The 27,545-nt window shown below is 44.0% G+C and overlaps 2 protein-coding genes across 6 annotated transcripts in view; both read right to left on the bottom strand.

The window, feature by feature from the left end:
• The window catches only part of map4k2 (mitogen-activated protein kinase kinase kinase kinase 2), a 44,903-nt gene extending 32,383 nt beyond the window's left edge, over nucleotides 1-12,520 (bottom strand). For 2 of the 3 annotated variants that reach the window (XM_080298313.1, XM_080298314.1), the window contains exon 1: nucleotides 11,971-12,518. In XM_080298313.1, coding sequence (XP_080154439.1) covers nucleotides 11,971-12,063 — 93 coding nt within the window. In that variant the 5' untranslated portion in view covers nucleotides 12,064-12,518. Of the gene's footprint in view, nucleotides 1-11,970 lie in introns of all 3 variants that reach the window. The other variant, XM_026161098.2, reaches the window with a different exon arrangement.
• A 586-nt stretch (nucleotides 12,521-13,106) lies between these two features.
• On the bottom strand, nucleotides 13,107-24,106 carry men1 (multiple endocrine neoplasia I). 3 transcript variants are annotated; one of them, XM_026161110.2, is made up of 10 exons: nucleotides 23,954-24,106; nucleotides 22,083-22,572; nucleotides 21,802-22,010; nucleotides 18,604-18,732; nucleotides 17,951-17,991; nucleotides 17,207-17,294; nucleotides 15,801-15,937; nucleotides 14,934-15,078; nucleotides 14,415-14,588; nucleotides 13,107-14,332 (listed from the first exon to the last, which is right to left on the bottom strand). In XM_026161110.2, exons 2-10 carry the CDS (start codon nucleotides 22,516-22,518, stop codon nucleotides 13,805-13,807), a joined length of 1,887 nt encoding a protein of 628 aa, XP_026016895.1. In that variant the 5' UTR covers nucleotides 22,519-22,572; nucleotides 23,954-24,106; the 3' UTR covers nucleotides 13,107-13,804. The 3 variants fall into 3 exon arrangements, with proteins under 3 accessions (XP_026016895.1, XP_026016892.1, XP_080154429.1); XM_026161107.2 differs by having other exon boundaries at nucleotides 23,902-24,105; XM_080298303.1 differs by having other exon boundaries at nucleotides 22,083-22,564; nucleotides 23,902-24,034.
• Between the last annotated feature and the right edge of the window lie 3,439 nt (nucleotides 24,107-27,545).

Genomic DNA, 27,545 nt, shown 5'->3' with positions numbered 1-27,545 from the left:
CTGGAATAAGCTGACTGAAAGAGGATGGCTGTAGTGATAGATGTAGCTTTACTGAGTGATGAAGAAAGAACACGAGAACCTCGAGAAATATCAAGGCCTGAGAGAGAAATTCAAGAAGATGTGGAGGGTGAAGACAACAATGGTCCCTGTGGTAATCAGAGCACTCGGGGCAAAGACCCCCAAGCTGAGCGAGTGCCTCCAGCCGATCCCAGAAACATCATCCCAGATCTCTGTCCACACAGTCCTCAGGACCCTCAAGCTCTCGGTCCTCTAGCAGAGGAAGTGCAGCCGACGCTGATGCTCCTACTATGTTATAATTACACTTAACCAACATAACAATTTAACAGATTTTAACAGAAAGAAACTTTCAGCACAACCAAGCAAGAGATTAATAATAACTAATGATTAAATGCACCGTGGGGTATAAACACATAATTAGTAAAAAGGTGGGTGAGGACAAAACACAGGAGCCTACATCTATTACAGTGAATCTAAGGGAGGATTCAGGGTTACCTGATCCAGCTCTCACTATATGCTTTATAAAAAACAAACATTTTAAGCCCAATATTGAACATGTTGTGGTTTTGAAAGCCTGAGGTGGATTCTCACAGCCGGTGTCAAGCTGCTCCGAACACCAGACGAGGTGTCTGTTTGGGAAATCCGAACTGGAAGCTGGTTCCACAGAAGAGGGGCCTGAAAACTGAAGGCTCTCCCTCCCATTCTACTTTTAAATAACAGGTCTATTGGAGTGATATGGTACTACGAGATATATATTGTAAGGTAGATCGTACAATAATAGATACAGAGAAAAACCCAACAATCATATGACCCCCTATGAGCAAGCACTTTGGCGACAGTGGGAAGGAAAAACTCCCTTTTAACAGGAAGAAACCTCCGGCAGAACCAGGCTCAGGGAGGGGCGGGGCCATCTGCTGCGACCGGTTGGGGTGAGAGAAGGAAGACAGAATAAAGACATGCTGTGGAAGAGAGACAGAGGTTAATAACAGATATGATTCAATGCAGAGAGGTCTATTAATACATAGTGAGTGAAGAAGAAACACCCAGTGCATCATGGGAATCCCCAGCAGCCTATGTCTATTGCAGCATAACTAAGGGAGGATTCAGGGTCACCTGGTCCAGCCCTAACTATATGCTTTAGCAAAAAGGAAAGTTTGAAGCCTAATCTTGAAAGTAGAGATAGTGTCTGTCTCCTGAATCCAAACTGGAAGCTGGTTCCACAGAAGAGGGGCCTGAAAACTGAAGGCTCTCCCTCCCATTCTACTTTTAAATACTCTAGGAACAACAAGTAGGCCTGCAGAGCGAGAGCGAAGTGCTCTAATAGGGTGATATGGTACTACAAGGTCATTAAGATAAGATGGGGCCTGATTATTTAAGACCTTGAATGTGAGGAGCAGGATTTTGAATTCTGGATTTAACAGGAAGCCAATGAAGGGAAGCCAAAACAGGAGAAATATGCTCTCTCTTTCTAGTCCCTGTCAGGACTCTTGCTGCAGCATTTTGGATCAGCTGAAGGCTTTTCAGTGAGTTTTTTGGACATCCTGATAATAATGAATTACAGTCGTCCAGCCTGGAAGTAATAAATGCATGAACTAGAATAGGTGAGAATAAGGAAGGGAACTTTTATGTTAGAACTTTGTTTTTCTAAAACCAACAACAGCACAAGCATGAGTGGCCCACAGACAAGCTGTACCACATATATTTTGCACTGCCTCCCTTTGACCACATAGCTCTCTGCACCAGACGGGCAGTCCCTCATCTGCCTGCAGACTACAAATATGCCATCTCTGCAGGACCACAAGTCCACTTTTCTCCTCTCTCTGCCCATTTGTCAAAGTCGGGCAGTATTTCACAGAAGACTCACACCTCTGCTCTTGTGACCCTTACTGTCCTACATGATGTGCCAAACTATGGGCACTCTTCAACAGATGCACCTCGTTCTCAAGTGAAAAAAGTGTCAATGAGAGATTAACTTGAGAAGGAGATGTACATGTAGTGTCAACCCACAGAGCACCAGAAATACAGTAGCGTCATATGCGTCACATGCGTACCAACGCTGTGGCAGAAAGCAGTTTTGTGGTTTTGACAGCCTGGGTGAGATGCATTCAGCTGGCATAAAGCTGCTCTGTACACCAGACCAGACATATTGTGTTGTGCACAACAAAGATCAATGGTCCCGCGTTATTTAACACGGGGCCAACAGAAGCCAAACTATCAAAAGCGGTCATGGTTAGGAAACTACTGAGGTCCCAGGTGGTGGTAGTCACATATTAACTTTTTTATTTTATTTTATTTTTACACATCTATTGCAAAAAAATATGTCAATGTTATTATTTATGTGATGCATTACTCTGTATTTTGGATTACTTGGTGCAAAACCTTCAATACTGTTCTTCTTCTGCTCCGTGACTATGCAAAGGTCCCACTTTGTGATGTTTGCAGGCACAAAGTATCACAACCTTAGTGAAGACACACACACACACACACACACAGAGAAATGGAAAAAGTGTACTTTGAGTTAGCACATGAGTCAACACATAAGCACAGCTCAGAAAGGCATTAAAAATAACACCAGAGCACCAAAGCATCCACTCTGGGTTGAGAGAGCAGTACACCAAGAGCAGACTGACTAACCTGAGCAGCACCTGGACTACAACAAAGCCTCAACTTTCAATTTATTTATACATCGACAAATCACAACAACAGTTGTCAGTTAATGCAGATCAATGCCCCACACATGGATGTGCTTGGCACTGTACAACACTAATAACATACATTAGGAACTCAGTGAGACTGTGGAAGGAAACACTGGAGGCGTGAACTGCAGGGCAATTCCACATGTCACCATCAAGTGCAGAGTATACCAAGCTGATGCACTGCCCCCACTGGATCTGACATATTCAGACTGTATAAGTGTGGCCAAATGGTGGGAAAGTGAGGTGGAGCGGCTAGAAGGCATGATAGCATACATCCAGGACAGCTACAAGTACCTGGGTATTCCACAGACTAACGGAAACCATGAGGATTCAGGAAGGTGAAGCCAAAACCTCCAGAAGGTGCTGAAAACCCATCTGAACTGTAGGGATAGAATCCAGGCTATCATTACCAGTAATGAGCTACTCAATAACAAGCTGGCCACAGGATGGAAAGATGCCACTGAAGTCAAGACATGAAATCTCCTCACAGTCCACCCACAGTCCTGACGCTGTTCAAGCAACAGGTGAGGATTGGTGAGCGTCAGAGCTACGATCTAGAAGGAAACACGGACTATCCACAAATATACACCCAGAGACCTTTATTTAAACTGCACCCACACTCTACAGAGAGGAGACGTCTAAAACTCAGGATAGTTTGATTACATCAGAAAGGGTTACATTAAACTGCAACGTATGGACAACACAGGCTGTGGACTCATGTATCACAGTAAGAGCTCATTGTCTCCCAGAGGACTGGTGATGGCTATCTCACACCCAAAATGCCAAAGTAGTCAACATACGTTTGTTTTCAGTTGGATGGGAGTGAAAACAGTTCGGTTTGTCAGGTGCATGTAGCATTTATGACGGGATTTAGTGCCAGCTGGTCAGCCTGTGTCTGTCTGACATACAATATCAACAGAGAACCACGTTAAAGCAGAATAAACTAAAATACATGAAAATAAAATTAAAAAACATCAATAACAAAACGTCTGTGAAGGTTCTCAGTCATCCAGGTCATCATAGTTCGTCGGTCACACAAGCCACACCCGCTTACACACCTTGGCTCATGTGATTAGGTAGAGGATCAATAGGGGGTCCACGACCCTCTTGGGGACACTCCCAAAGGGCCTAAATCTGGGACTCTCCACCAGTCGCTCTTAGAACTGAAGACGCTTCTTGGATGAGAGGTGAACTCTTCAGGAAACTTAAAGAAGTCCAGACGCTTTTCTTTCCAAGCTCATCAACAACACATGAATGTCAGCAGATCTGATTAAACAGAAAAGTGTCTTTTAAAAGACTCCACAGAGTCGCTTAAACTTAGCCGGAGTGGTAAACTGTTCCAGACCCTTGGTGCCCAGCTCTGTCTGTCATGGTCATCTGGAGCCTGCGTTTTCCTGTCTCAAGGTCTCACCTGAAATCTGTTGGCGGCTAATCAGCAGAGGGAATCTTCAAACTGCTCTCCTCCAGTTTTTCAGCTACCTTCTGGTGGTAACTAGGCCTTCATGTTCCTCATGCCTCTAGTTCCCCGCCACTTTTTCAAATCTACTGGACGCTGGTCACGCCTGCGAATATTGTGTTTGCAGGTATACACAGCAAACTGTTTTAAGAACCAGTTGGACCCACACACACGTACTGGCCTATCTTATCTTATTCATAGCCTTTTCCTTTTTTGTTTTCTTTAGGTCACGAGCAGTTGTCCAAGCATTTCACTGCATATCGTACTGTGTATGACTGTGTACGTGACAAATAAAATTTGAATTTGAATTTGAATTTGATTTGGCCCTGGGTCCGTTTTAGTATGAACTGGCCGGAAAATGGACCCAACAGATCCAATGCAGACTGCAACTGCTAAACAGGGATCTGGGCTCGTTCACTGCCTCATTATAAGAATGGAGCAGTTCTTTAAAATATTGTATATGGACAATCAAACTTGCAGTCGACTGACAGGGTTAAATAAACATCAGCTCTCGAAATATTCAAGTGCGTTGGCCGTCTCTCACAGTCCAAAGACATCCACACATTTTAGGTTATTCTAACTCACTCATGGTTGACAAGTAGATAAATTACTTAAAGGGTACAGAACTCTGCACTGTATAAAAGTACATTAAATGTGTATAAATAAATAAATGTATTTAAATTGTAGTCTAAAGTGCGTTGACTGGTCAGGTAGACAAGAAAACTGTTACATAAAAGCTCATTCAGTCCATTTTCACTGATTTGCCCTCCTGGTTGGAGCTCTGCTTCCTGCCTGCTCCACTGACTGACATACATACCTGGGCAAATATCCAACAGCTCAATAAGCTATCTTGAAGTTGAATGTTTCTAATGATTGTAAACTACACTCGACACTGAGTTTACCCTGCCGTCTCGCTGTCCACAGGTTAGACAGTCTCACAGACAGCTGCTAGTTAAAGTAGATTAGAGCTAAAGTAGATGTTTTAAGGGGTGTATATATTTTCAGCTTCCTCATGTCTGCCTGAGTACATCAGTCATCACTAGCCACTCACTCCGATGATGTCACATGGACACAATTTCATTCTGGCCATCCACAACAAACAAGGCAGCGATAAATGGGATAAGCACTTTGGCTCAACACAACCTGTGGCCCGCCTCTATTCACTTCCTGTTTTCTTTCCTGTTCCACCGCAGAGCTTCCTGTGACTGCACTCATAGTAACATCTCTGGCAGGCTTTTCATGCAGCCAGGCATGAAATAACACCCAGCCTGGGTTACGTACAAACGGTGGTGGAAGAGGAAGCGTCACGGCACTTTGATCAGGCTCCCACATGACCTGTGACGATGCTGTGTTTTGCTAAACTGCAGTGTGCCGTTTCCCACTGAATGCAAATGTTAAAGTGGAGCGTGCGTGGCCTTTCACACTAACAACAGGTTTCACCAAACAATGAAACTGGAAACCTTTGAGTCAAGAAACCAGGTGAATTTGAGCTTATACAGTTACATTTACTAAAAAGTGAGATATTAAAGTCAGATTGTTGGCATCACATTCTAACACGTTTGAACTGGGACTTAAAAAGCTGCAAAAGGCTCTGAAACTGTGGAAATAACTTCTTACAGTTTCAGCCTACAATTTTCAGGTTGACATGCGCCATCTCAGCTTTGCATTTTTGCGTTTCTGATCCTGGTCTAGCACGAACGAGCAAAAAGTGGAAAAAAGCAGCAGTGAAAACCCACACGCACTGATCTGATCACATGCTAACAGCGAGACAGCCAATCGGGTTTAAGACATTCAACTTGAACCTTGTATTTGTCACGTACAGAACTGGAGAGAGAAATGCTAAAAGCTAACTGACAGCATCACAACAGCTCAACACCAAACTGTAAGACGAGCACTTTAATAAAAATGAGATCATTCTGGTTCATATAAACCACACAAGGCTTTTCAGCAGTCTGACAGAAAAATGCCAAATTGTAACAAAATCACCATTTTGTGTCTGTGCACTCTAACTCCAACCAGTGTTGTTACAGTTGCGTATTTTAATCTGAACGATTTTATTTTTGAACTAACACATGGCACTACGACATGTTCAATTATAATGAGGACGATGAAGAACATTGATATTTTAAAAAATCAAACCTTTTTATAAAAGTAATATTTGGGAAGCTTCACTTTATCACGACAAATCCGTTTTTATGAATCAAGTCAAAAGTTGAAACATTCTAAATGTATAAAAAAAGCATTTATGCTACAAAGTCAGAAGCAGTCTGCATCTGATTGGCTGTGCTCTGTTAGAGATGTACACTTTGAATAACAGTAATGTTCTGACAGTCACATGTGCAGCCCTCGCTCTTGACTCACAGCTCCACCAATCCTGTAATCGTTGTGGGAGATGAAAACGGGCTATTGTCTGGTGTGTTGCTCACAAAGGCTGCAAAATGTCCAAATGTTACTGTCCTACAAATATGCTGCAGAATGTCAGCATGTAGCTTTGCTTTCAGATGAGATCAGCTGTCACTGACACTGTTAGCTCCCTTTTGTTTGTACTGCTGCTTTAAAAGAAAGTGGGACTAGCAGATATAAGAAATATAAAAGTATTGCATCCACGTAAACTTCTGCTCCACTAAAGAGGTACTGAGAAAAAAAATATCTTGTTCTGCCCTTTAATTCTGCAGTGATCTGAAAGTGCTGTAACTCAATTTAAGCACATAATTCCTCTACTGTTATCTTTTTTAATGCCAGAGGAGCTACCTGAAGTCTGCTCCCACAAATCCAAATCAGAAGTACTTGACACCCTGTTATAACTCTCACACGTGCACCTTAAAGCAGGTAACTCATAAGCTGGCATCATTATCAGTGAGCATGGAAGAATAGTTTGCTGCTTTAAGAAAAAACCCTACGTCTTACTGCTCATCGCTGATTAAAGACAATAAGAACAACCCCAGGTTTCTCTTCAGCACTGTAGCCAGGCTGACAGTCAGAGCTCTGTAATGACTTCATGAACGTCTTCACAAATAAAATTTTAATCATTAGAGAAAAAATTATTCAAAGCCATGCCATAGATGAAACATTCAGTATAACAGCTTTAACACCTGGTGACATTTCCTATCAATCTTCTGTTTACTTCAATTATTTATTCCCCTGAACCATCAACGGGTCCTTTAGACCCTATTCCTACAAGACTGCTGAAAGACATTACACCAAAACTTCTTGAAAGAGTAGCTGCCAAAAGGTTAACTAATCATTTGCAGAAGTTTATTTAAATTTCAGTTTCAGTCGGGATTCAGAATAGTGAAAGTTACAACTGATCTTCTTATGGCCTCTGACAGTGGACTCGTCTCTGTGCTTGTCCTGCTACACCTCAGTGCATGCGACCATAATATTTAACTTACTGCATGCCGTAGCTGGTTTGTATCATATCTATCTAATTGTTTATATAAATGGAGACTCCATAAACAACTAGAGGTTAATTATGGAGTTCCACAGGGTTCAGTGCTAGGACCAATTCTGTTTACACTATACATGCTTCTCTTAGGCAGCATCATTAGAAGACATAGCATACATTTTCACTGCTATGCAGAGGATACCTACCTTCTATCAATCTATCAAGCTAGGTAACAAACACCAATTAGTTAAACTGCATAAATATCTTATAGACACAAAGACCTGGATCAGCTCTAACTTCCTGCTTCTTAATTCAGATAAAGCTGAAGTTATTGGACTTGGCCCTAAAAGTCTTAGAAATATGGTAATTCAGATGCTTAGTGTGGATGGCACTACCTCAGGACATTCTAGGAGACATTTTTGAACACAACACGTCTTTCAATGTGCATATAAAACAAATATGTAGGACTGCTTCCTGCCATTTGCACAGTATCTCTAAAATTAGAAATATCCTGTCTCAGATTGATGCTGAAAAACTAGTTGATGCATCCCTTACTTCCAGGCTAGACTACTGTTATTGTCAGGCTCTCCTAAAAACTCCCTGAAAAGCCTTCAGTTAATCCAAAAATACCCAATCACCCATTTTTCCTTTGTATAGTAATAATAGCAGCAAAACACAACAACAGTTGCTTCAAGGTACTTAAGAAACTCCAACAATCAGATGTCCCCTCTATGAGCAAACAGCTGCTTGCTCATAGCAGGGGGGCCTGGTCTTAGTTACACTGCCATGGGTCTAGCCTGCTGGGGGCTTCCCATGATGCACTGCATAGTGTTGCTATTATATTCATCACTTTTCACTCACAATGTGTTTATACACACCTCTGCATTTAATTAGCAGTTATTGCCATAGGTGGCTGACAAAATGCCATGCTCTCAGACACTTGTGAGCTTGTTGTGCACGCTAGTGAACATCGCTGTATCACTAACACTGAGGCTGTGCTATCTCACAATCGGCACCTATGCCTATCCCAATAAGGAAGACACACACACACTTGGGGATGGCAATTTCAAGCAAACAATACTTCTAAATATGAATGGGGGACTATTCAACCATTCTTCATAACAAACAGAAACATCTGGGAGATTCATGCTGCTGTAGTGTCATAGTCGGGCTCTGGTTGTTTGGACTTCCTCTTATTCCTCCAAGCAATCATCCCGAAGGCACGCTCCTTTTCTTTGGGTGGAGTTTGGGTTTCCCGCTCTTCAGCTGCACACACCTGCCTGTCATCCGTTTCCTCAACTTCAGTATAAAAGGACCAGCTTTGCCATCCATACTCTGCCAGATAGTCTGCCTCCAACAAGTGGCAAACACCTTGTTCCTTAGCAGTTTCCTAGCATTCCTATTCTCACGTGCCTCTGTCTGTTCCCATGTTCCTCCCATCAGCTGAATAGCTTTTCGTTTCCGTTATCTTCCATCAGATGAGAAAGTTGGTTCGTTCACAGTACCCACCTGGATCACTCTGCACTACTCTTCCATCTGCCTGCTCACCCACCTACGGCAACGCTTACCTGAACTCAACCAGCACACTGTCCCTTCCTTTTTGGAAAGTCTCCTTCTTCCCCCAGACCCGGAGGAAGCCCCTGTGCTATTCCCATGGCCCCTCAGTACTTACCTCAATGTTTTCATATGTACAGTAAATAAAGACTGTAATACTTTGATACGTGTCTCTGTTGGCTCTGCTTTTGGGTCTACACGGTTGTTACAAGAGTAGGAAGCAAAGTTCTTCACTCCTACTACAAGCTGATTCATCTCTGCTTTTAGTATCTGTAGAAATTAGGCTTTGGTTGTTTTACTTAACATCCCGAGTTGAATCTTTTCTCTTTAAAGTTAATTATGATTCTCTAAAATAAATGGCAAACAGAAAGGCAGCCTCTTCAGTAACCAGGGCCCTTTACTACAAAGCTTGTTTAACATATGCAGAGTTTCGTTTCATCATCTGGATTCACTTATCCTAGCATTAGCAAACACGAAGCTGGTCATCAACTCCAGTTAACCCAGGATTTCCTCTACGCGTTCACATTAAAGTCGGCGTCTGACAGTCACAGAGGGGGTGGATTCACAGATCCTATGTCTCTTTTTTAATGGAAAACTGTCCCTTTGAGAGCCACCTACTCCAAACAACGTATTCAATTGTCATTAACCACAAGTGGTTCCCCTCAGCCTCCAAGTAGACACACCTATGGCATCAATTTCAAAATCTAACGTCACCTTGTTCTTGAGTTATCACATTCACAAACTTGGGTGTCTAAGCTGTTCTACCTAACCATCAGCCTTTTAAATCTGAGGGGTAAAAAAGGATGAGAGAAAATCCTTCTGTTAATTTGCTGGTTTGCACACAAACATTCAATTCATCACTGTATGCACTCTCTCTGCTGCTGATTGCTTCTGAGGTGATGGCTGCACATTAGAGCTCTGAAACTTTAAACTGGATCCACTGTCCCACAGCCTGCTGAGGGAGGCATGGAAACTACTTCAACTACAAATAATAGTGACTGAACAGGTATCCCTGGTCTGTGTTTCCAGGAGTGTAAAACATTTGTCAATGTTTTAAATCATCAAGTTAATACTCGGACATTCCCGTGACAAGGTGACGCACAGTTTGTTCTTCCTTCAGTGGTGTTAGTAAAGGTACAGCTGAACAAGCTGCACATATAAAACCCATTCCTTCAGTCTTAATGCTTACAGAACAATGAAACTGCTGTAAAACAGTTTTTATAAATGCTCATTAGGGAAAAACAAAGACGTTACACAGAATTAAACTTCAGAACTTCCTCAGCTGCACCTGAAGATAACATAACACTCCCAGTGTGAACATTTCAGCCATGCTGGTGCTGTTGGCAGGCAGGACACAACACTGCTGCTGTACTCGTTCAACATTCAGCCCACAGTGTCGTGTACACAGGCTGTCAGGCCTGCCGTGTGTAAACCACTGAAAACAAAGCAAAAACACAGCACGCCTGTTGCCATATTTCAGATGTCGTGGGAAAGACAGCTGTAAACGATAAATTGTGGATTGAGAGAGTCTTCAGCAAACTGCATTTTCTCTTATTTGAGGACGGTTTCATAAAGAGTTACAGTGATTTAGTCTTTGATGAGATTTCTGAGGTTTCACTGTGGAAAGTTGTTCACTGTGACCCATTTTAAAGAACAAAAAGAGTCAACATCCTGTTTCTGTCAGTTAATGGCCTTTTCTATTGATTGTTTGGAAGGGGGGGGGGGGCATCTCGCTTGATTGTGTTTTGTGTTAAACAACAGTGAAGTTTTACTAGGACATCAGCGCTAGTACTGAAACTCTGCTCTGTCATTGCTGTTTAGTCCTCTTTGTCCGGCTCATGCATTCTGACCAAGCAGACCAGCTAGTTTGTGAAAGGCATTGCTGAAAGTTATTAAAACAATATATATAAATGATATAAAAGCATTATTGGATACTATGTATCTAAAAATTTAAATCTCACCTAAAAACCGAGATGTTTCTTTGAAACGTTTTTGTTTCATACAGTTCACCACAACACTGTCATAGCAGTAAAAGGTTAATTATTGCTTATTTGGTTGCTGTGATCCTTAAAAGTTTAACTTGGAAGAACAAGAAAGTGCTACATATGCAGTTTGACACACCCCTGCTATATTTAAGATAACCTGACTTAGAGCTGAGGGTGGATGCCTGGCAGTTTAAGACACACTTTAGTCTTTTATTCGTTGAACATTAGACTCACGGCCGCAAGCTGCTAAAATAAACGTGTTTGTTTTTCCATAAAGGCAACAGGGTTGCTGTCCGTGCTGTCAAATACAAACTGGATGCACAAGCCACCAGGGTGTGTTAACTGCACGGTTCCAGTCAGGGGTTAATATTTCGATTAGATGACACGGTTCACTTCAGAATCCTGCCACCTATGTGAAACGGCAGATATGACACTACGAGGAACGCATTTGTTGCACATCTGACAACATCAGTCTTTCTTACTCGCTTGTTTCGTCGATAATGTGTTGATTCTGCCACTTCTTCAGTGACAGCAGTGAAAACAGGAGATTTCTCCGCACACCTCCATGAAAACATTACGAACCTGTGGCCCCGCGCACGCAGCACGCTAGTACCGCAGCGCTCTGCAGGAAACCTGCACTACAGCTTTGTTGGAGGCGCACAGTCTGACACACTGATCATGTGTCAGTAAACAAAATGCAACTCGGACTTTTTCTGATTCTGTGCCTCGGTAGGGACTGCTGTGTCACATCAGGCTCTGTACATGTCCAAAAAGACGAAGTTTCACCTTGATGACAGGAAGTGACATCCCCAGCGCCCTGATGGAGGCTTTCTCTCTGTCAGCGCGGTGCAAACACGGGGACAGGTTCTCACTCACCTTGAAAACATCTCCGTAGGTGCCGCACCCAATCCTGTGGATGAGCTCGTAGTCATCCAGCGGGTCCAGGAATGACACTCCTATCCGGTCCATGTCTGGAGACACCTCTTGCTGCTGCGGGGAGCCTGGCTGGCTTTTTACTCACACATAGCCGCTGCTGATATCGGCGGAGAGAACGGAAGCACGGGCAGACGAACTCTGTGAAATGGCCCAGGGACGACTGATCGGAACCGGCTAATTATACCGTTTAGGCAGGCAGAGGCAGCGCGGTGACACAGCCGAGAGCCGCTCGAGTCAGAGCACGCGTGAGCGAGCACGGTCCCCTCAGTAAGCCTCCCACCTCTGCGCGCTCCTGTGCCCTCAGATGAACATCCTTTTCAAACGTGGCAAAATCACGTCTGAAATAAACCCTTGGCACGAACACGCTTAAAGGCGTGATTTGCGAGCTCTACGAGAAAAGCCCGTCAGGCTTGTTTTAAAGTTTGACCTCAGTTAGTTTCCGCTTAGAGTTTTTCATACGTGTGACTTTCTCTCATCGCAATCTGGACCTGAAAATACTGACGACCTAACTGTTCAGATGGCAAGTTCAAAAGTCGCGCATGCTCACTGATGAGGTGAACATTTCTGTCTCAGTGTTTACTGTAACGGACTTCATGCATGTGTGGCTTTCTTACATGAACATCCTCCATCACATGCTGAAGCAGGAGGCTTTCAGCAGACTTTCAAACATGAAGAATATTTTTACTCCTTCTGAAGTATGAAAACACATAACTGTACATCATCACTTAACTCAGCATTTTACAAGGTCTGACTTTGGCCTTTTGCAGCTATTAGCTTAGCATGTTATGAACTTTTTGAAAAATATTTAGTGACACTACTTCATAGTAGTGAGGCCATGCAGTCTGTGCCTCTTCTGTTTTGAGTGGATATGACGTGGAACTTTAGCGCACACTTTTGCTCAAGCAGAGCTCGTGTCGTCTCTGGAAGATGATCGTGAGGAAGGCGAGCCACTAACGTCCTGCATGATGTACCAGATGATGACAGAGGCTGTTTAAAGTTGATATTACTGACGGCCACTCACAGCATGTGAAGGCGCCTTCATATATATGTAATACACATCATTGGACCACATGTCGTTCCATTTTCATCAGAGCTTTATTATTGCAGATAGAAAAACAAGAACACAAACCACGAGTCAATCAAATTTGATGGAGCAGTGCCATCTAATGTGGCTCTGTCTCAACAGTGCATGGTCTTACTGCTCTCTTCTCATTGTTAGAAATCCGTCTAACTCAGCTATTCTCAAAACTAAAGGCCACCTACTTTAAAAAAGAAGACAGGCAAAGTAAGGCAACATAGAGCTGATAAGAAAGAAGCTGTCAGTAGAGCAGAGTGGACAATGTTACACAGTAACTATCCTAAATTTAAACACTTCTGAGGCTTCAGTCATGAACAGGTTAGTTCATGTTGGTATTTTACACGTCTGAAAATCATGTTCTGGTCCTCATCACTTTGGCTTTAAACATCCAGACAGCATGTAACGGATACCTAACAGGCTGCCAATCAAAACGCAAACTGATGATCAAACCAGGCACGTCTCCAGAAACCATTTCTTAAATAAAAACTCAATTAAATGTTCCAACCTGATAAGTGACGCTTAACTCAAGATAATCTGTGCATGTCAGACATATTGCTCGAACTAGGATATTGACTGAGAGGGCCCTCTGGGTGAAAACACTGGTAAAAACGTTGACAAGCAGGATCGAGGTTAATCGGTGTCCCCGTCTCTGTTCACAGTATGTCCTACAGTCTCTTCCTGCAACAATCAGGATGTCTACAGTGACTTACGCTGGCGCTTCAGGAATGACATGGAGTAATCTCCCGCCGGAGTGCTCTTCTGCCTCTTCATCTGGACCTGTGACTGTGCGGTGAGCTGCAGCTTGATGGCGCTGGAGTTCACCTTGGCAGCGCACAGGAGCTCCTTCATCCCCTTCATCTTCTCACTCTGAAAGGCGATTACAGTGCCAGCTGGCGAGAGGGGGGCCTGCTCCGGGGAGAAAGGAGAAGATGCGGAGTCTGGGAGACTGGGGGACTTGGGCTTTCCTTCAATGTCTCCAGCACGTAGTCCCTGGGAGGAGCGCCGGCGGAGCCCTCCTTCTCCCACCTTCTTGGGCTGAGCTGCCACTGCAGCCGGCTGGCTGCATGGGGAGGTAGGAGCGGCAGAAGGAGGAGAGCTCTGGTCCTCCAGCTTGGACTCCCTCCTGGGGCCACGCCTGCGCCCTTCCCTGAAGTCCTCGCTCGACTGGTCGTCGTCGTCCTGGGGATCTGGCTCTTTGGTGATGATTGTTACTTTCTGACGCACCTTTGGAATCGGAGCACAAATGTGTGTTTAGCTAGAAAGCGCTAACACGTCTGTGGCTCTCCTGCAGTCACGGGCAACTCACCTGGGCATCAAAGCGACTCAGAGACTGGACAAGGTATGTGGCCCAGCCCACATGAAGGACCGGCGTGGGACTCCCCTCCTCCCACTTGCAGATGCCGTCATAAAAACGCAGCAGATGGGCAAAGCACTCGGGGTCCTGCAGTGCAGAGACAGCCGCTGCCTGCTTGGGCTGATCCTGCAAGAGAGCAGAGGTGCAAGACTGAGGCCACATCTGTCAGTGAGTAATATTCATGATGTGCATCTAACAACATGATCTAAACTCAGGTGGAGGTGCGCTCTGTTGGTGTCTGTTAATGTTCACGAGTTTCTACATGTATTCTACATTCTTAATCAGAGAGAAGCTGGATTTGGAAGTCATCTGATAAGGAGCAAGAGAAAGAACATGTTCTGTTGGGTTGAGGTGGTAGTGTGATTGTTACTGAAGAGAGAATTAGAGCTTTGCATTATTACAGAACAGCTGCTAGTGGAGCCCTGCTCCACCTACTGTCTGTGGGTGTATGTACTCTGGAGAAACATTCACCTCGTCCCCTCCTTCTGTCTCCTCTCCTCCCTCCCCAGGACTCTCTGCTGCTGTCGCCGTTTCCTTCAGCAAGGTAGGGATGACATCATTTGCAATGTCAAAGAACTCCTTGTAGATCTCCTCATCCTCGCGGAAATAGTTATAGCTGCAGGAAGGTGGAGAAGGAGCTTTAATACATACATGCGCTTTTCTCCTGTCACAGCATGAAGTCCAGAAAAAAATATAAGAGTAAAAACAGGATGCTGTGACATGTGGCAGACATGACAACAAGTGAGGAACAAGTGGACAGGTTCAGAAAACAAAACAAAGCACGGGCACATATTTCTCTGTGAGGCAGCAGAGCGTGGGCTGAACCTGAAGAACAATGGGGAGCAGGAAACGGAAGCTGATGGATGTGGAGAGAATGTGTGTGGTGGGTCAGAGCTGCTATTTATAACTGCAGATCATGAACAGTGTTTAGAGGGAGGAGAGCACATGAGGATGCAGAGCTGGATACTTCCTGGACTGAGCACCACACCTTTCCAGGCCAAGTGTGACTGAGCCCTTAGTGGTGGCTGGGTTCATAACGAAGCAACAAAGAACCACAAGGGCAGGAAACACAGCTGCTGGTTTAGTGCCATCTTGTGTTCATCTGCTGAAATAGCATTCACGTACAAATGTCATCTGGGACCAGCTAAAAGAAGAAAAAGGTGTCTAGTGTCTGAATAACACTACTTAAAAGTGAGATCAATATAATTTTGTTTTCTTCTATTTGTCACTTTATCCAAACACTTCATTCAGAATCATCAGCACGCCAGGGGAGGAGCTGTGAGGATGCAGAGATACTGGACGCTTCCTGGATCAGGAGTCTCATTAGTGTGAACTTACTCCTGCATGACCTGGGCGGCCTCAGCCCAGGACCTCAGGGCCTCCCGCACACTCCTGTGCCTGTAGTGGAAGCCAGCCAGGTACATGTAGGGGTAGATGTGCTCGTTGTTATAGTGCTTCTGAGCAGAAGTGACGGCCTGAGAGACACAGACAGATCAAAGAAAGTTAACAAAATGATGCTGAACTCAGAATTAAGAGGGTTCAGTATCAGCATTCAGCAACAGGTCATGGTGGAGACGTTTATTCAGTTTGACAACGAGCAGCAAACCAGAACTCCAGTGATCCCAACAAGCACTTGGACCTGAGCATCAAACAGGAAGAAGGGTGTTAACCAGAGAGATCCAGCAGGTGTGCAACTTCCTGCATGCTGTCACCACCAGTACCATCACAGTACCGCTTTTCTGTGGAACCGGCTTCCAGTTTGGATTCGGGAGACTGACTCTAGGCTGTGGGGGATTCCCATGATGCACTCAGTCACCTTTTTCACTCTCTTTGTGTTTATATCTTGGTCCTCTTGGCTCCAGCCGAGCCTCGGGTACATCGGTGTTATTTTGGATTCTGCCATGTCCCTAGAGCAACACTCTGGACAGTTAATTAGGAACAGCCTTCTTCAGCTAAGAAACATCTCCAAACTGTGAACCTTGTTGTCTAAATCTGAGTTAGAAATGCTTTTATTTCATCTCTCTTAGATTGTTGTTAAAGTCTTTTTCTTTGTTTGAGCAAAAAGAATCGTAACCGTCTCCAGTCGGTCCAGAAGGCTGCTGCGAGCCTCTTAACAAAGACACGAAGACAGCACTGGTTTTACTCTCAATACACTGGCTCCCAGTACGTTTTAGAATTCATTTCAAATTCTTAGTACTGACTTTAAAGCTCTGAGTGGTGACGCTCCTGCCTACATCTCTGATCTTTTACAACCCCACGCTCCCTCTCACAGCCTGAGATCAGCCCCACCAACACGTTTTAAGACCAGAGGAGGTGGATCAGTTAGAGCGGAGGCCCCCGGGTTATGGAAAGCTTTACCTCCATCGTAATGTTGCCTTGATTGTATTTATGACTTATTTATTTAGACTGCACAATTAGAGTTGTGCTGTATGATCCATTGTGTTGTTAATGTTATTGTGAAGGACTCTGTGGTTCTTATCCTGTGAAGAGTGAAGTAAAGTTATTATTATTGTTTTATACACCACTCTGCCTTTAAATACTAAAGTGCTCTGCACAGTCTGTCCACTAGAGGGTGCTGGATCATTACGGTATAGTCTAACTACACATGACGTCATAAAAGGCCTAGCCCCCCTGGGCCAGCAGAGCGCTCAGCATCTAAGTTTGACATGTTCTGTAAATATGAAGCCTGTAAAAGTCTTCCCTGCTCGCCGCTATGTGACCTGGGAAACTGGTTGATGTCTTACCTTCAGGTGGATTTTCAGGGGGTTCTCTTTTCCTGGTATTGGTTCCTGGTCTTCAAGGTCTGCCAGAGTGCCCATGGCCATGGGATATCTGGTGCGTAAGCCGAGACAGAAGCACAATGTCAACTTCGAGGAGTTACGTAAGCATTTTTTTAAATACAGCACATGTAACATTTCTGTTTTCTCCAATTATGGACGCCTTAATGACCCTGACCCTGCATAATATAGAACACCGTGACACACATTATTCATCAAAGCTGGACCTTCTAAATGACAGCTCACAGCTATGTGATGAAATCTGACCTTCATCACAGTAACGAGTTCACTGTAAAAGCATATTTTATAAACTGTAATAAGATATGTAAATATTACAGCAAAGTGAATGAGGGAGCACTAGTGTTCACCTTAGCCAACTAAAACTACATAAACTGTCTTTTTAACTCTGTATTGTGAGTTTATGAAATATGTTCAGACTTCAACGCTTTGGTCTCTGCCCCCTCCGATTACTGTGGGTTCAGTCACTCTCTAAAAGCACTGGGTGGAAACCAAAGATGGCAGGAAGAGAAGCAACATGATGACGCACTGTCCTAATCTTGGGTCGGCCTGAGTTGTGTCGTGCTGACAGACGTACATCGATGTACCATTAAATGTTACGGCAAAGTGAGCACGCTTGCTGCTCAGCTGGTGTCAGGGCAAATCTGAAAGAGTCTTTAATGAATCCTCAGCAGTGCACTGGTACACACTCACCTGTCCAGGTCGCCTCGTTCATACAATAGCCAGAGGAGTTTCTGGTAAAGCAACGGGAAAAAGAAAGGTGAGGAAACCAAGTGCAAGACTGTAGCGTATTTCCTTCATGTGTGCCTGGATGGACTTTCACAGGCAGTACAATGTTTCCAGTTGTTCCAGGTGTAGATTATAAAATTACAATGTAATCACAAACTGTACGACTGAAGGTTTCTGTGCTGCTGAAAACGAGAGCTGATGATGGTGTGGACGTTAATCAATATCAACACTAATTCACTGCCCAACCTAAAATCCCTCAGGTCAGAGTTTTACTGTCCATGTCCAGAAAAGCTTTTACTTCTATATTTTTAAATATTAACACAAATTAATTGAGCCAGTATTTTCTATTATTTCACTTTTAATCATAAAAATGTTATGAAAACCTTTAAATGAAGATCGTCTAGTACACACCGCGCCCCCTTTAGACTCACCCTGTTTGCTTCCGTGTGAAATAAGACGGCTGCCGTCAGCCTTCAGTGAGCTGTATATATTAAATGTGGCAGCGGACTAAGTCAACAGTTCATCTGCATATTTTAAAACAACCTCTGGAGGCTTGATGCAGATTTTTTGCTGTGTAAAACAAACATTCATCGTTACCCTGTAGGTGCAGGCCTCACCTGTTGCAGCAGCAGAAGCTCGGAGCTGTCTGTGTGCAGGTCCAGTGATGGGTTGATGGCACAAACCATGAAGGCCACCTCCATGTTTCTGTCACACTTCATGTAGGAACCCTTCAGATACAGCCAGCTCTGAGGGACAGATGAAGGATCACAGCTACACTTTGTGAATAAATGGTAAATGGACTTGCTCTTATATAGTGCTTTTCTATTCTACTGGAGCACTCAAAGTGCTTTACACAACATGCCTAATTCACCCATTCATACAAGCACTTATCTATGCCTGAGTGCTTTCTATCCAACATCCACACTGCGATGGACGCATCAGAGAGAAACTTGGAGTTGGTATCTTGCCCAAAGATATCTTGATGCATGCTCACTCATCCAGGTAAGGAAATCCCAAAGAGTGGATTCTGTTCATCTGGATGTTTTCAGTGGGAGAAACGTTTCATCATCATCTTCAGTCTCAGCTCACTGCAGGTTTCCCCAATCTTATCAACAGTACATTTGCACAATGACTGAAGCCAGCCCACTGAATGCTGGGAGGTCAGGTCCTTGATCATAAATATGCTAATTCTCATGACTACTGATCAGTGGCCATGAGTACCATTCACAGAGAGTTGGGGAATGGCTGCAATCACAGCATGTAAGATGGTGACAGATGTACCCTTAGGCCCCCTCCTCCACTCAGAGATGGTCTTTCCCTTTTCACATAAATGGCCTCCTTGACTCCGCCCTCAAACCAGCGTTCCTCCCTGTCCTGGATGTTACATCCTCATGATTGAGAGAGTGTCCACTGTAGGTGTGAATAGACTGCAGAGTCCTGGCCTGACGAGGTGGCTCTTCTGTGTTGTAGCCAGAGGTTGTTTGGTTTCCCCGATGTATAAATCCTGACAATCCTCCTGCACTAACAGCTACACTATGTTACTCTGTTTGTGTCGGGGGACCAGATTCAAAGCTGCCTACCAACGGGTTGAGGATTGAAGCCAAAAACGTTGAAATGTTAACGGTGACCGAGTCGATCATAAGGACAGTTTGTTGTAAAGGTGCATCCTGTTTATGTCTTCGGTAAACTATACAGACTTGGTGTAAATTCCCCTCCGTAATGCCTGTGGTATGACGTCCGGCCAATAGCACCGTCTCATTCTAATTGCTTCAGAGAAACTATCACCCTACAGTAACCACTTCCTGGGTCTCATTTCATGATAGCCTTTCTGGTTTAGCAAAACCATCCACCTACCGTTGTCTGCTGCGAGGATGATAATGTTGTTGTCATTACTAAGTGATGTGAGTGCCCTCCTCTCCTCCATGCTGATTTTGGATGCTGGGGCTTTGTATTGTTGAGACAGGCTGAAACCAGTTGCTCTGCTTCCACAGCTGCAATGTTGCTGTTTCAAATTGCTGTTTCTGTGGCTGTGATCAGCTCCACTAGCAGGATTAGTCTCAGCGTCACAGCCCATTGTTCACTCAGTGGGCTAGTTTCAGTCATTGTGCAAAGATAATGTTTATAAGGCTGCAGAAACCTGCAGTCAGCTGAGTGGTGACAGAATCAACTTTATGGGATTGCCCATGGATACTTTGATTTGACTGGACCAGCCAGCCAGGGACCAATCTGCTCGAGCTCCTGAGCTACAGCCACCCCGAGTCCCAAGATTTGCCTAAAGCTGTGTACACACTGGAAGCACTTCACAGCAACATGGTGATCAGGGATTATAGAAAGTAAATGCTTTTTGGATATTTCAAGTGATTATGAGTCAAAAAACAGCTGGTGATGCAATAAATCTGAAGTACAGAAAGTAACTTTTGAGGTTTAATAGAAAAAAACCTCATAAATATACTGATTAGTGTGTAAGTGCATTTTCAGAAAGCTAATACTATAGCAGCTAATGTTGGTCTGCCCTAAAAATCACACTTTCCTTCTGATAAACAGTTTGATTACATTCTCAAATCTTACGAGAGTTTATTATCAGTGTCAATGTTAGGATCCGCTTCACTAACGCTAACTACCGGCTGCTAACAGCGACGACACCAGCAGTGCTTACCAACAGGAAAGGTTGGAATATCCACAACAACTCGCCTCAGCATCGCTCTCATCACACAGAATGAGCTTTGCTGACCTGTAAACTCTTATTTGACTCCTTACACAAAGTTTTACAGCCTCCTCGCTGCAGATGAAGAGTGCCACTGTTTGTCCTACAGCGGATCGGATTGCACACTTGGATTGTGAGAAGTAAGAAAACAGAATTCATTTAACTGCAGTTGAATGAACAGATGACGTGACTGACTTCCTCAAGAGCTTTGATGTGTGTCAGATATATTTGAGTCCTGAAATGTGCAAAAGTAACCAGCTGGCAGCCTCAGAGCGACGTGTGACGACCAAATCACTCCCAGAGTGTACACAGCTTAAGATTATTTTTTAAGCACTACATACAGCTTGACTTCATCTTCTAAATCCCTGCAAATGTAACCAATCCAACATTTATTGATCATTTTCTGAGCAAAAATATCGTACATTGGTACCCTCTTTGTACAAAACTCCTTTACATCGGGGTCATGATCTTGTCCTTGATGGAAATATGTAAAATTGTGTATGTTTCTGTTCTGTGTCTTGTGTACCGTTTGTTTGTATATGTGTCTTCCTTGCTGCTGTTACACCCAAATTTCCCCTTGTGGGACAATTAAAGGATTAATCTATTCATGTGTGCATAGAAATTTCTTTCTGTCTGCATGAACAGCACACTGGTTTTCCCACTTGAGGTAAAAGCAAAGACATGGAGTAGGCCTCTTTGGTGCTAACATATGACCCATGCAGTCTCACTCCTACTAGAGCACGCTGCTGCTGTCGCTGGTGGAAAATGTCCTTCTTTTACTTACACTGCTCACTATAGTGTCAGAATATCAACCCAACGTGATGTCGCTCTAACTCTAATTCCAACCACATGAGTGGTTTAGCACCACACTCTTCTCGTGGAATTAGTATCAACGACTGTACATTGACCATCTCTCACATTTCTATGCAGGGAAGACTTTTCATGATGATTTTCTTTTTTTAATCGCGACATTTTAAAGAGCTTAATGATCTGTAGAAGTTAAAATACATGAAAGAAATAGGCTTGACTGTGGTGTCTAAAACGTGTCTACACTGAGCATACTGATAGAGCTAGAGGCAGCTGGTTCATTCTGCTGACAGACGGGCCTCACCTTCTCATTGACTCCAGCTGTGACGGTTTGTCCTCGCCGGTCCTCGTTACCCTTCCCGTGCCAGGTGACTTCTGCTGTCTCCTCACCATTTTTACCAAATATCACCCAGGCGTGGTCCTCAGATAGTGCCAGGTGTACATCATTTAGACCCAAGACCTGACAGGCAGCCACTACTGCAAAGGCCACTCCAGAACTATCCAGTTTGGTACCTGGTTCAATTCAACAATTAATCAAAAAATGTTGGACTCACCTAACAAGCATCATGAGAAAAACCATGTTACCTGTGATGAGGCTGAATAGGGACTGGATGTGGGCTCGATCCTTGAAGTAAGAACGACTGAGACTGTTCCAGATCACATCCGATACCTTCTTCACCAGCTCTCGGCTGGATCCCGCAGCAGTTCTCCGATACTGGGACAGATCCACAGCCCCACGGATCTGTGCTGTGAACCGCTCATACAGAGCAGAAATCATGCCCAGCTCCACTGTGGGGAAGCAAGACATGGGACAATCCGGCTCCAGCGGCTCAAAACGGACCCCTGGAACATTTATGGGGATGACTCGGTTCACAGCCAGGAAGTGCTCAACAAAACCCAAGACCAGTGAAAGAAGAGCCAAGTCCGGCTCTGGTTTCCGGAGCTCTGCATCAAACAACTGAACGACTCCATCGATTCCCCGCAGAGGAAAGTGCTTCTTCTGGGCCGAGTGCAAACCCATGATGCCTGCTGTCAGTCACAACTTTGATGTATGCGTGCCTCCTCACCTGCAGTACTGAACGGGGAGAGCAGTCAGTTCATCTGTAACTCCAGATCACACGCTAAAATGTGGGAAACAGGCAAATTCCAAAGCTGACCCATTAAAAATAATTCCTTATAGAAAACCACGTGTTTCCTACGTACTGGCTCATCGCCAAGAACTCTGGTTTCTCATTGAAGATGAAAACATTAAAAACAAAACAGTTCACAACTATAAAAGCAGACTTATTTCATTAATCTTTAAATAAAAGTCAGTAAGTTCATACATTATTGTTACTGTAAGTTTTAAATTACTTCATTCATTCACTCGCCTCTGTCAGTGCGCTCCAGGGCGGCTGTGGCTACACTGTAGCTTGCTATCACCAGTGTGTGAATGGGTGGATGATTGTGTAGAGTGTAAAGCGCTTTGGGGTACTTAGGACCAAGTAAAGCGCTATACAAATACAGACCATTTACCATTCACAAGGAAACATTTGCTGTGGCCGCGGTTCTCTGGTCTGCTGAATGCGTGTGACAAACCACGTCAGCACAGACGAATACGACACTAATAAAAACTGGTTTATTTTTAATATTTCATATCCGAACGTAAGATAGCGATACTGTAACACTGATTTCTACACAGAAAGCTAACAGAAGTTACACCGCACACAACGCAGCATAACATGTGTCACGTTTGGTTTACAGTCTCGGGTATGAAGGAGTATACGAAACATTTATTGGTTATTAATGAAGGTTAATAATGCCAGCAGTAACTGTTAAGTGCTGAACAGACTAAGACATAAACACTGACATAGCACTGGACCGGGGCTGAGTGGCTGGACTTGTTGCGTAATGCCGGTTACATATATGCCGCTAACGCCGGTTATATGGCGCTTCGGTGGGCGGGGCAGGTTCACTGCTACCTGCGTACATTCAATGCAGAGCTGCAAACAGCCGCTCTTTTAGAGTTTCATGACAACGATCACTGTGCCGAAACGCATCCGGAACACCACTGGGGCGAACACTCTGTCATCCTAAAACGAAATACTCCGTTAGGTCCATTTATATGGTAGAATAATGTGTGACGTAAGCTAACTAGCTAACTTTACTAAATTAAGTTAGCTACTCATTTCGCCTTTCAAGCCGCGCTAATTTGCTGAATTAGTCCTGCTTTGTTTAAATAAGTCGGACGACATGCAGACACAAACCAAACCCGAAAATGAGTCACACGCTGAGGGGAATACGTTATCTGCCTGAATGAGCAGCTATTAAGCTAACAAGCTAACGAGCGGCTATCAGCTAAAGTCACTACTATTGGAGCTTTTGGAAAATATATCGCACCAGCTATACAACAACACCAACTCACCCTCAGCTCTACATCAGCCAACAATCTGACCAATGTTTAAGTGATCGCATACCCGTTTTCTCACAGCTCGCGCCACATGTTTTTGTTTGTGTCCCCTTTCTTTTGCCGCGCAGCTCAATCTGCCCGAAAGTCAGTTGGCATATGTCGACGTTTGCGTCTCGAAGCAGATCTCACAGCAACAAGCACGCTTCTCTCGAGCGCAAATGTGCGCCTTTAGGCCCATCCCTATGCTTCGAGATCGTAAGTCCTGCGCAGTGGGGTTTTCCTCGTGTATGCTGGGAAATGCAGTTCATTTTAGGGTATTCCCCTACACCCCCAGTAGAGGTCACCACGACGCCTTTAAGAGATACGTGCTTTAAAATGGAACAACAGTAAATGTTACATAACGGAAAACGGGGCACGTATGGAGCATAAAACATTTAGGATAACATAAGAATGTACCGCGGCATATTTATCTTTAATATGTCGTTGGCTAAACAGTATGTCGTTGGCTATGACACAAGCTCAGACATATGTGTGTCTACAGAATAGAACAGAATAACCTGTTATTGTCATTGTACACGTTGATCGAAATCGTGGATTTGCACTCATGATCTAATATTTCGATTAAACGTATTTCAAATTCAGTCTACCAGTAAATTAATAGCTAATTTCCGAAGTACACAAGGTATTGTCCATGGTGCCCTGTGCTAAGGAGTCGTTGTTGTGATGCTGTGGTCTGTTTTTTATGTGCTGCTCGGGAATTCAGTGACACTGCACTGTTGTAGTTGATATAATTTTTTTAAATAGTAGAAGCGAGACGGACAGATCAGCCAATGGTGATAAATGATAAAGGCTTTTTTTGCTGGTGTTGTTGAACGGTGACACGTCCTACTGGAAGCGTAAGCCTTGAACGTCTCACACGCAGACATTTTTTTGCCCCTCCTCCACATTCTGCCTCGTTTCCCTCCGTCTCCGCTCCGCTCCCAGTGCTCGGACATAGGCTGAAGGTGCAGAGCCGAGTCCCGCTTTTGAGGGAAATTCGAGGAAAGTCAGACGTCACAGACACCCTGATAGACCATTACAAGAGGAACCCATCCGAGACGACAGACGTTTCGCCGCTTCTGTGCAGTTGTGTTGTAACTTATATAAAATGGATCCAGTGACTCAGTCCGCCCAGATATCGTCGTCGCAAGGCTTTGCCGATGGACAAAATTCTGCTACCAAAGAATCAAAGCTGTCTGGTAAGAAGTAACCAAAGGATACGGTAGCTAGCTAAATGTAGAGCTTGATGCGTGTTTTATTCGTACCTTACGTTAAGCTGTATGTGTTGGGCTTTTATTTACACGCATGAATATCGGTTAACGTCCAGTTTATAACGCAGTAACGTAATGACTACAGCCATTGTAATGCTGAACGCCCTCACTGTGTCTCCCGCTGCCTGGATGAGGAGCTGATTTCAGCTGTGATGGGAGACACCTGTGGTCGTGGATATTTCCTGACACACGGCTGCCCAGTCACGCTCCGTGCAGCTGTGGCCTGCCTGCTGTCTGGGCTCGTTTTAGGCGAAACAACAAGCTAACACGGTGTTTGAATCCCTCTTTTTATTTGGCCTTACTGACAAACAGGAGCACAGCAAGTAGGCGGCCCTGCAGAATCGGGGATCATATATTTGACAGACGGTAACCAGCCTGCTACTGAACGGCGTAATACTGTTGAAAAGGCCTCGTTTAAAACAAAGGGAACACGTCTGATTAAAGTACGTGTGCGTGGGACGTTTGATGTCAGCTAGATTTAAATGTAAATCCTGCTGTCCGAATAGAGCTACATTCTTATTCATAAGTGCAGAAACATTACATGACGGGTTTTTCTGCTGAACGTTGTCGAAATGTTGCGTTTGCCTGCAGTGCAGAGGCGTTGTCACTGTGCAGTTACCACAGAGGCACCTCTTAAAGGCACATCGGCCTTTTCCTGGCACTGCCTGGATTATGGGAGCCAGATGAACATCAGCATACCCGACGAGCTGCGGCACGCTCATTTACTACTTAGTTTATAGCTGTCGTCAGCTCCACTTCCACATGGAGCCCGTTTTCAAACAAAAACTCACAACCTGGATCTACAGTTTCACCATCACGCCCTCTCTATATCCGCGTATGAGGCTGACATGATTTAAACTCCATGGTTGCGCCACCTGAATCCTACAAAGCTGAAGCCGTGAATCATAAGATTGTAGACTTTCAAGAAATGCAGCAGGTGTGGTGATGCCAGCAGCTGGATCCTACAGGGCGTGGCACATTCTTCCTGCTGAAGTAGATAACTGTGGTTTGGCAAGTTTGCAGAAATTTCCATGTAATGCGTAACATGATAAATAATTAAGGACAATATATTTAACAATAAATGTTAAAATTCAGTATTTGTATAATCGGATTATTCAACAGTTACAGATGGTGCAAGTAAGTTGAGTTGTCTGTGCTTGTATGAATCCTGGAAAAACATTGTCAAGTTAGTGTGAGGTGTAACTGGTTTGTTTTTTATGAATGAAGCACTGAACTAACTCGCCTGGTGTTTAGACTCTGATCAGCAGCCTGTCTGCAGAGATGCTCCTCTACAAGGAAATAACTTTGTCATCCTTTACAACTTTTTTCAAATGCATGTTGTTAGTGTGTAATATGTGTTTAGGGTTATCACAGTACTATAACTTCTTAATTGATATTCATATCAATAAGTTTGCAACAGTATCAACACTAGCAGAATAAAAAAGCACTAGTACCTACTCGGCCTGACTCGACTCAGTTTTTATGGTTTTCCATTAGCTGGTAGTCCCTTTCCTTTTAGTACCTACTCGGGTTCCAACCAAGCAGAGTCAAGCCAAAAATGTGACAGACTTCTTGCCACTGATTGGCCAGGAAATGACTTCACTAGATGAGTCATTAGAGTGACTCCTGCACAAGAATTTAACCCGACAGCGAGGTTTAACTCTCTCTTGTTTGAGTCTATGGAGAGAAAACAAGACGGAGCAGCAGGTATACCATCAGCTCAACAGTTTGTTGTGTTTGTGTCAGGGATAAGCCACCCACACTGAGGTGGTACTCTAATGGAAGACGACCGAAACTGAGTAGACTCGAGTTGAGCCGAGTAGGTGTTATTGAAAATATAAAGGTTTTAATCTCTTAATTTAAACATATTTGACTGCTCCTTGTGTCTTATCTAATTAAACTACGTGTGTCATTTGTCATCACTAACGGATTAATTTCTGGGCACTATCCCACGAATCCTGCAGAATCTTTTTTTTAAATATATTTTTATTGCATGTCCAATATGCAAGGTGGTAAGAAGAGGTTAAATTTGTGTGCACAGAACTTAAGACCTTTACCAATACTGGCCTCATTTCCACATTAGTAAATGAGGCCAGTATTTTTAGGCTGTCAGAGGCTGTGCTGTGCTTTTGCTGTCAAATAGAGCTGGTGAGGAAGGCTGCCACTGTTTGTCTAGTTGCTCGTAGACTTTTCTTAGCTTTAATCTCGAAACCTAACAATAACATAATTGTGTCTTTGTCTTAAATTAACACCACGTTGACATTACAGGCAGGCAGAACTGATGTTTGCTGCCTAGTTCCTACATTAATGTTATTTTTTTATTATTGACCTTAGCCACTACCTTAATGT

This window comes from Astatotilapia calliptera, chromosome 3, assembly GCF_964374335.1.
Source record: "Astatotilapia calliptera chromosome 3, fAstCal68.1, whole genome shotgun sequence".
NCBI lineage: Eukaryota > Metazoa > Chordata > Actinopteri > Cichliformes > Cichlidae > Astatotilapia > Astatotilapia calliptera.
Note: the sequence above shows the minus strand (reverse complement) of the source record. Positions and strands in the feature narration are given on the sequence as shown.

What these genes read in the sequence shown, in the direction of transcription:
- men1 (XM_026161110.2), bottom strand. Translation starts at nt 22,518, where the DNA reads ATGGGTTTGCACTCGGCCCAGAAGAAGCACTTTCCTCTGCGGGGAATC. An exon ending in AGCTTCTGCTGCTGCAACAG is followed by an intron (nt 17,992 to 18,603) that starts GTGAGGCCTGCA and finishes TTGCTTTACCAG; the next exon opens with AAACTCCTCTGGCTATTGTA. An exon ending in GAACGAGGCGACCTGGACAG is followed by an intron (nt 17,295 to 17,950) that starts GTGAGTGTGTAC and finishes CTTACGCACCAG; the next exon opens with ATATCCCATGGCCATGGGCA.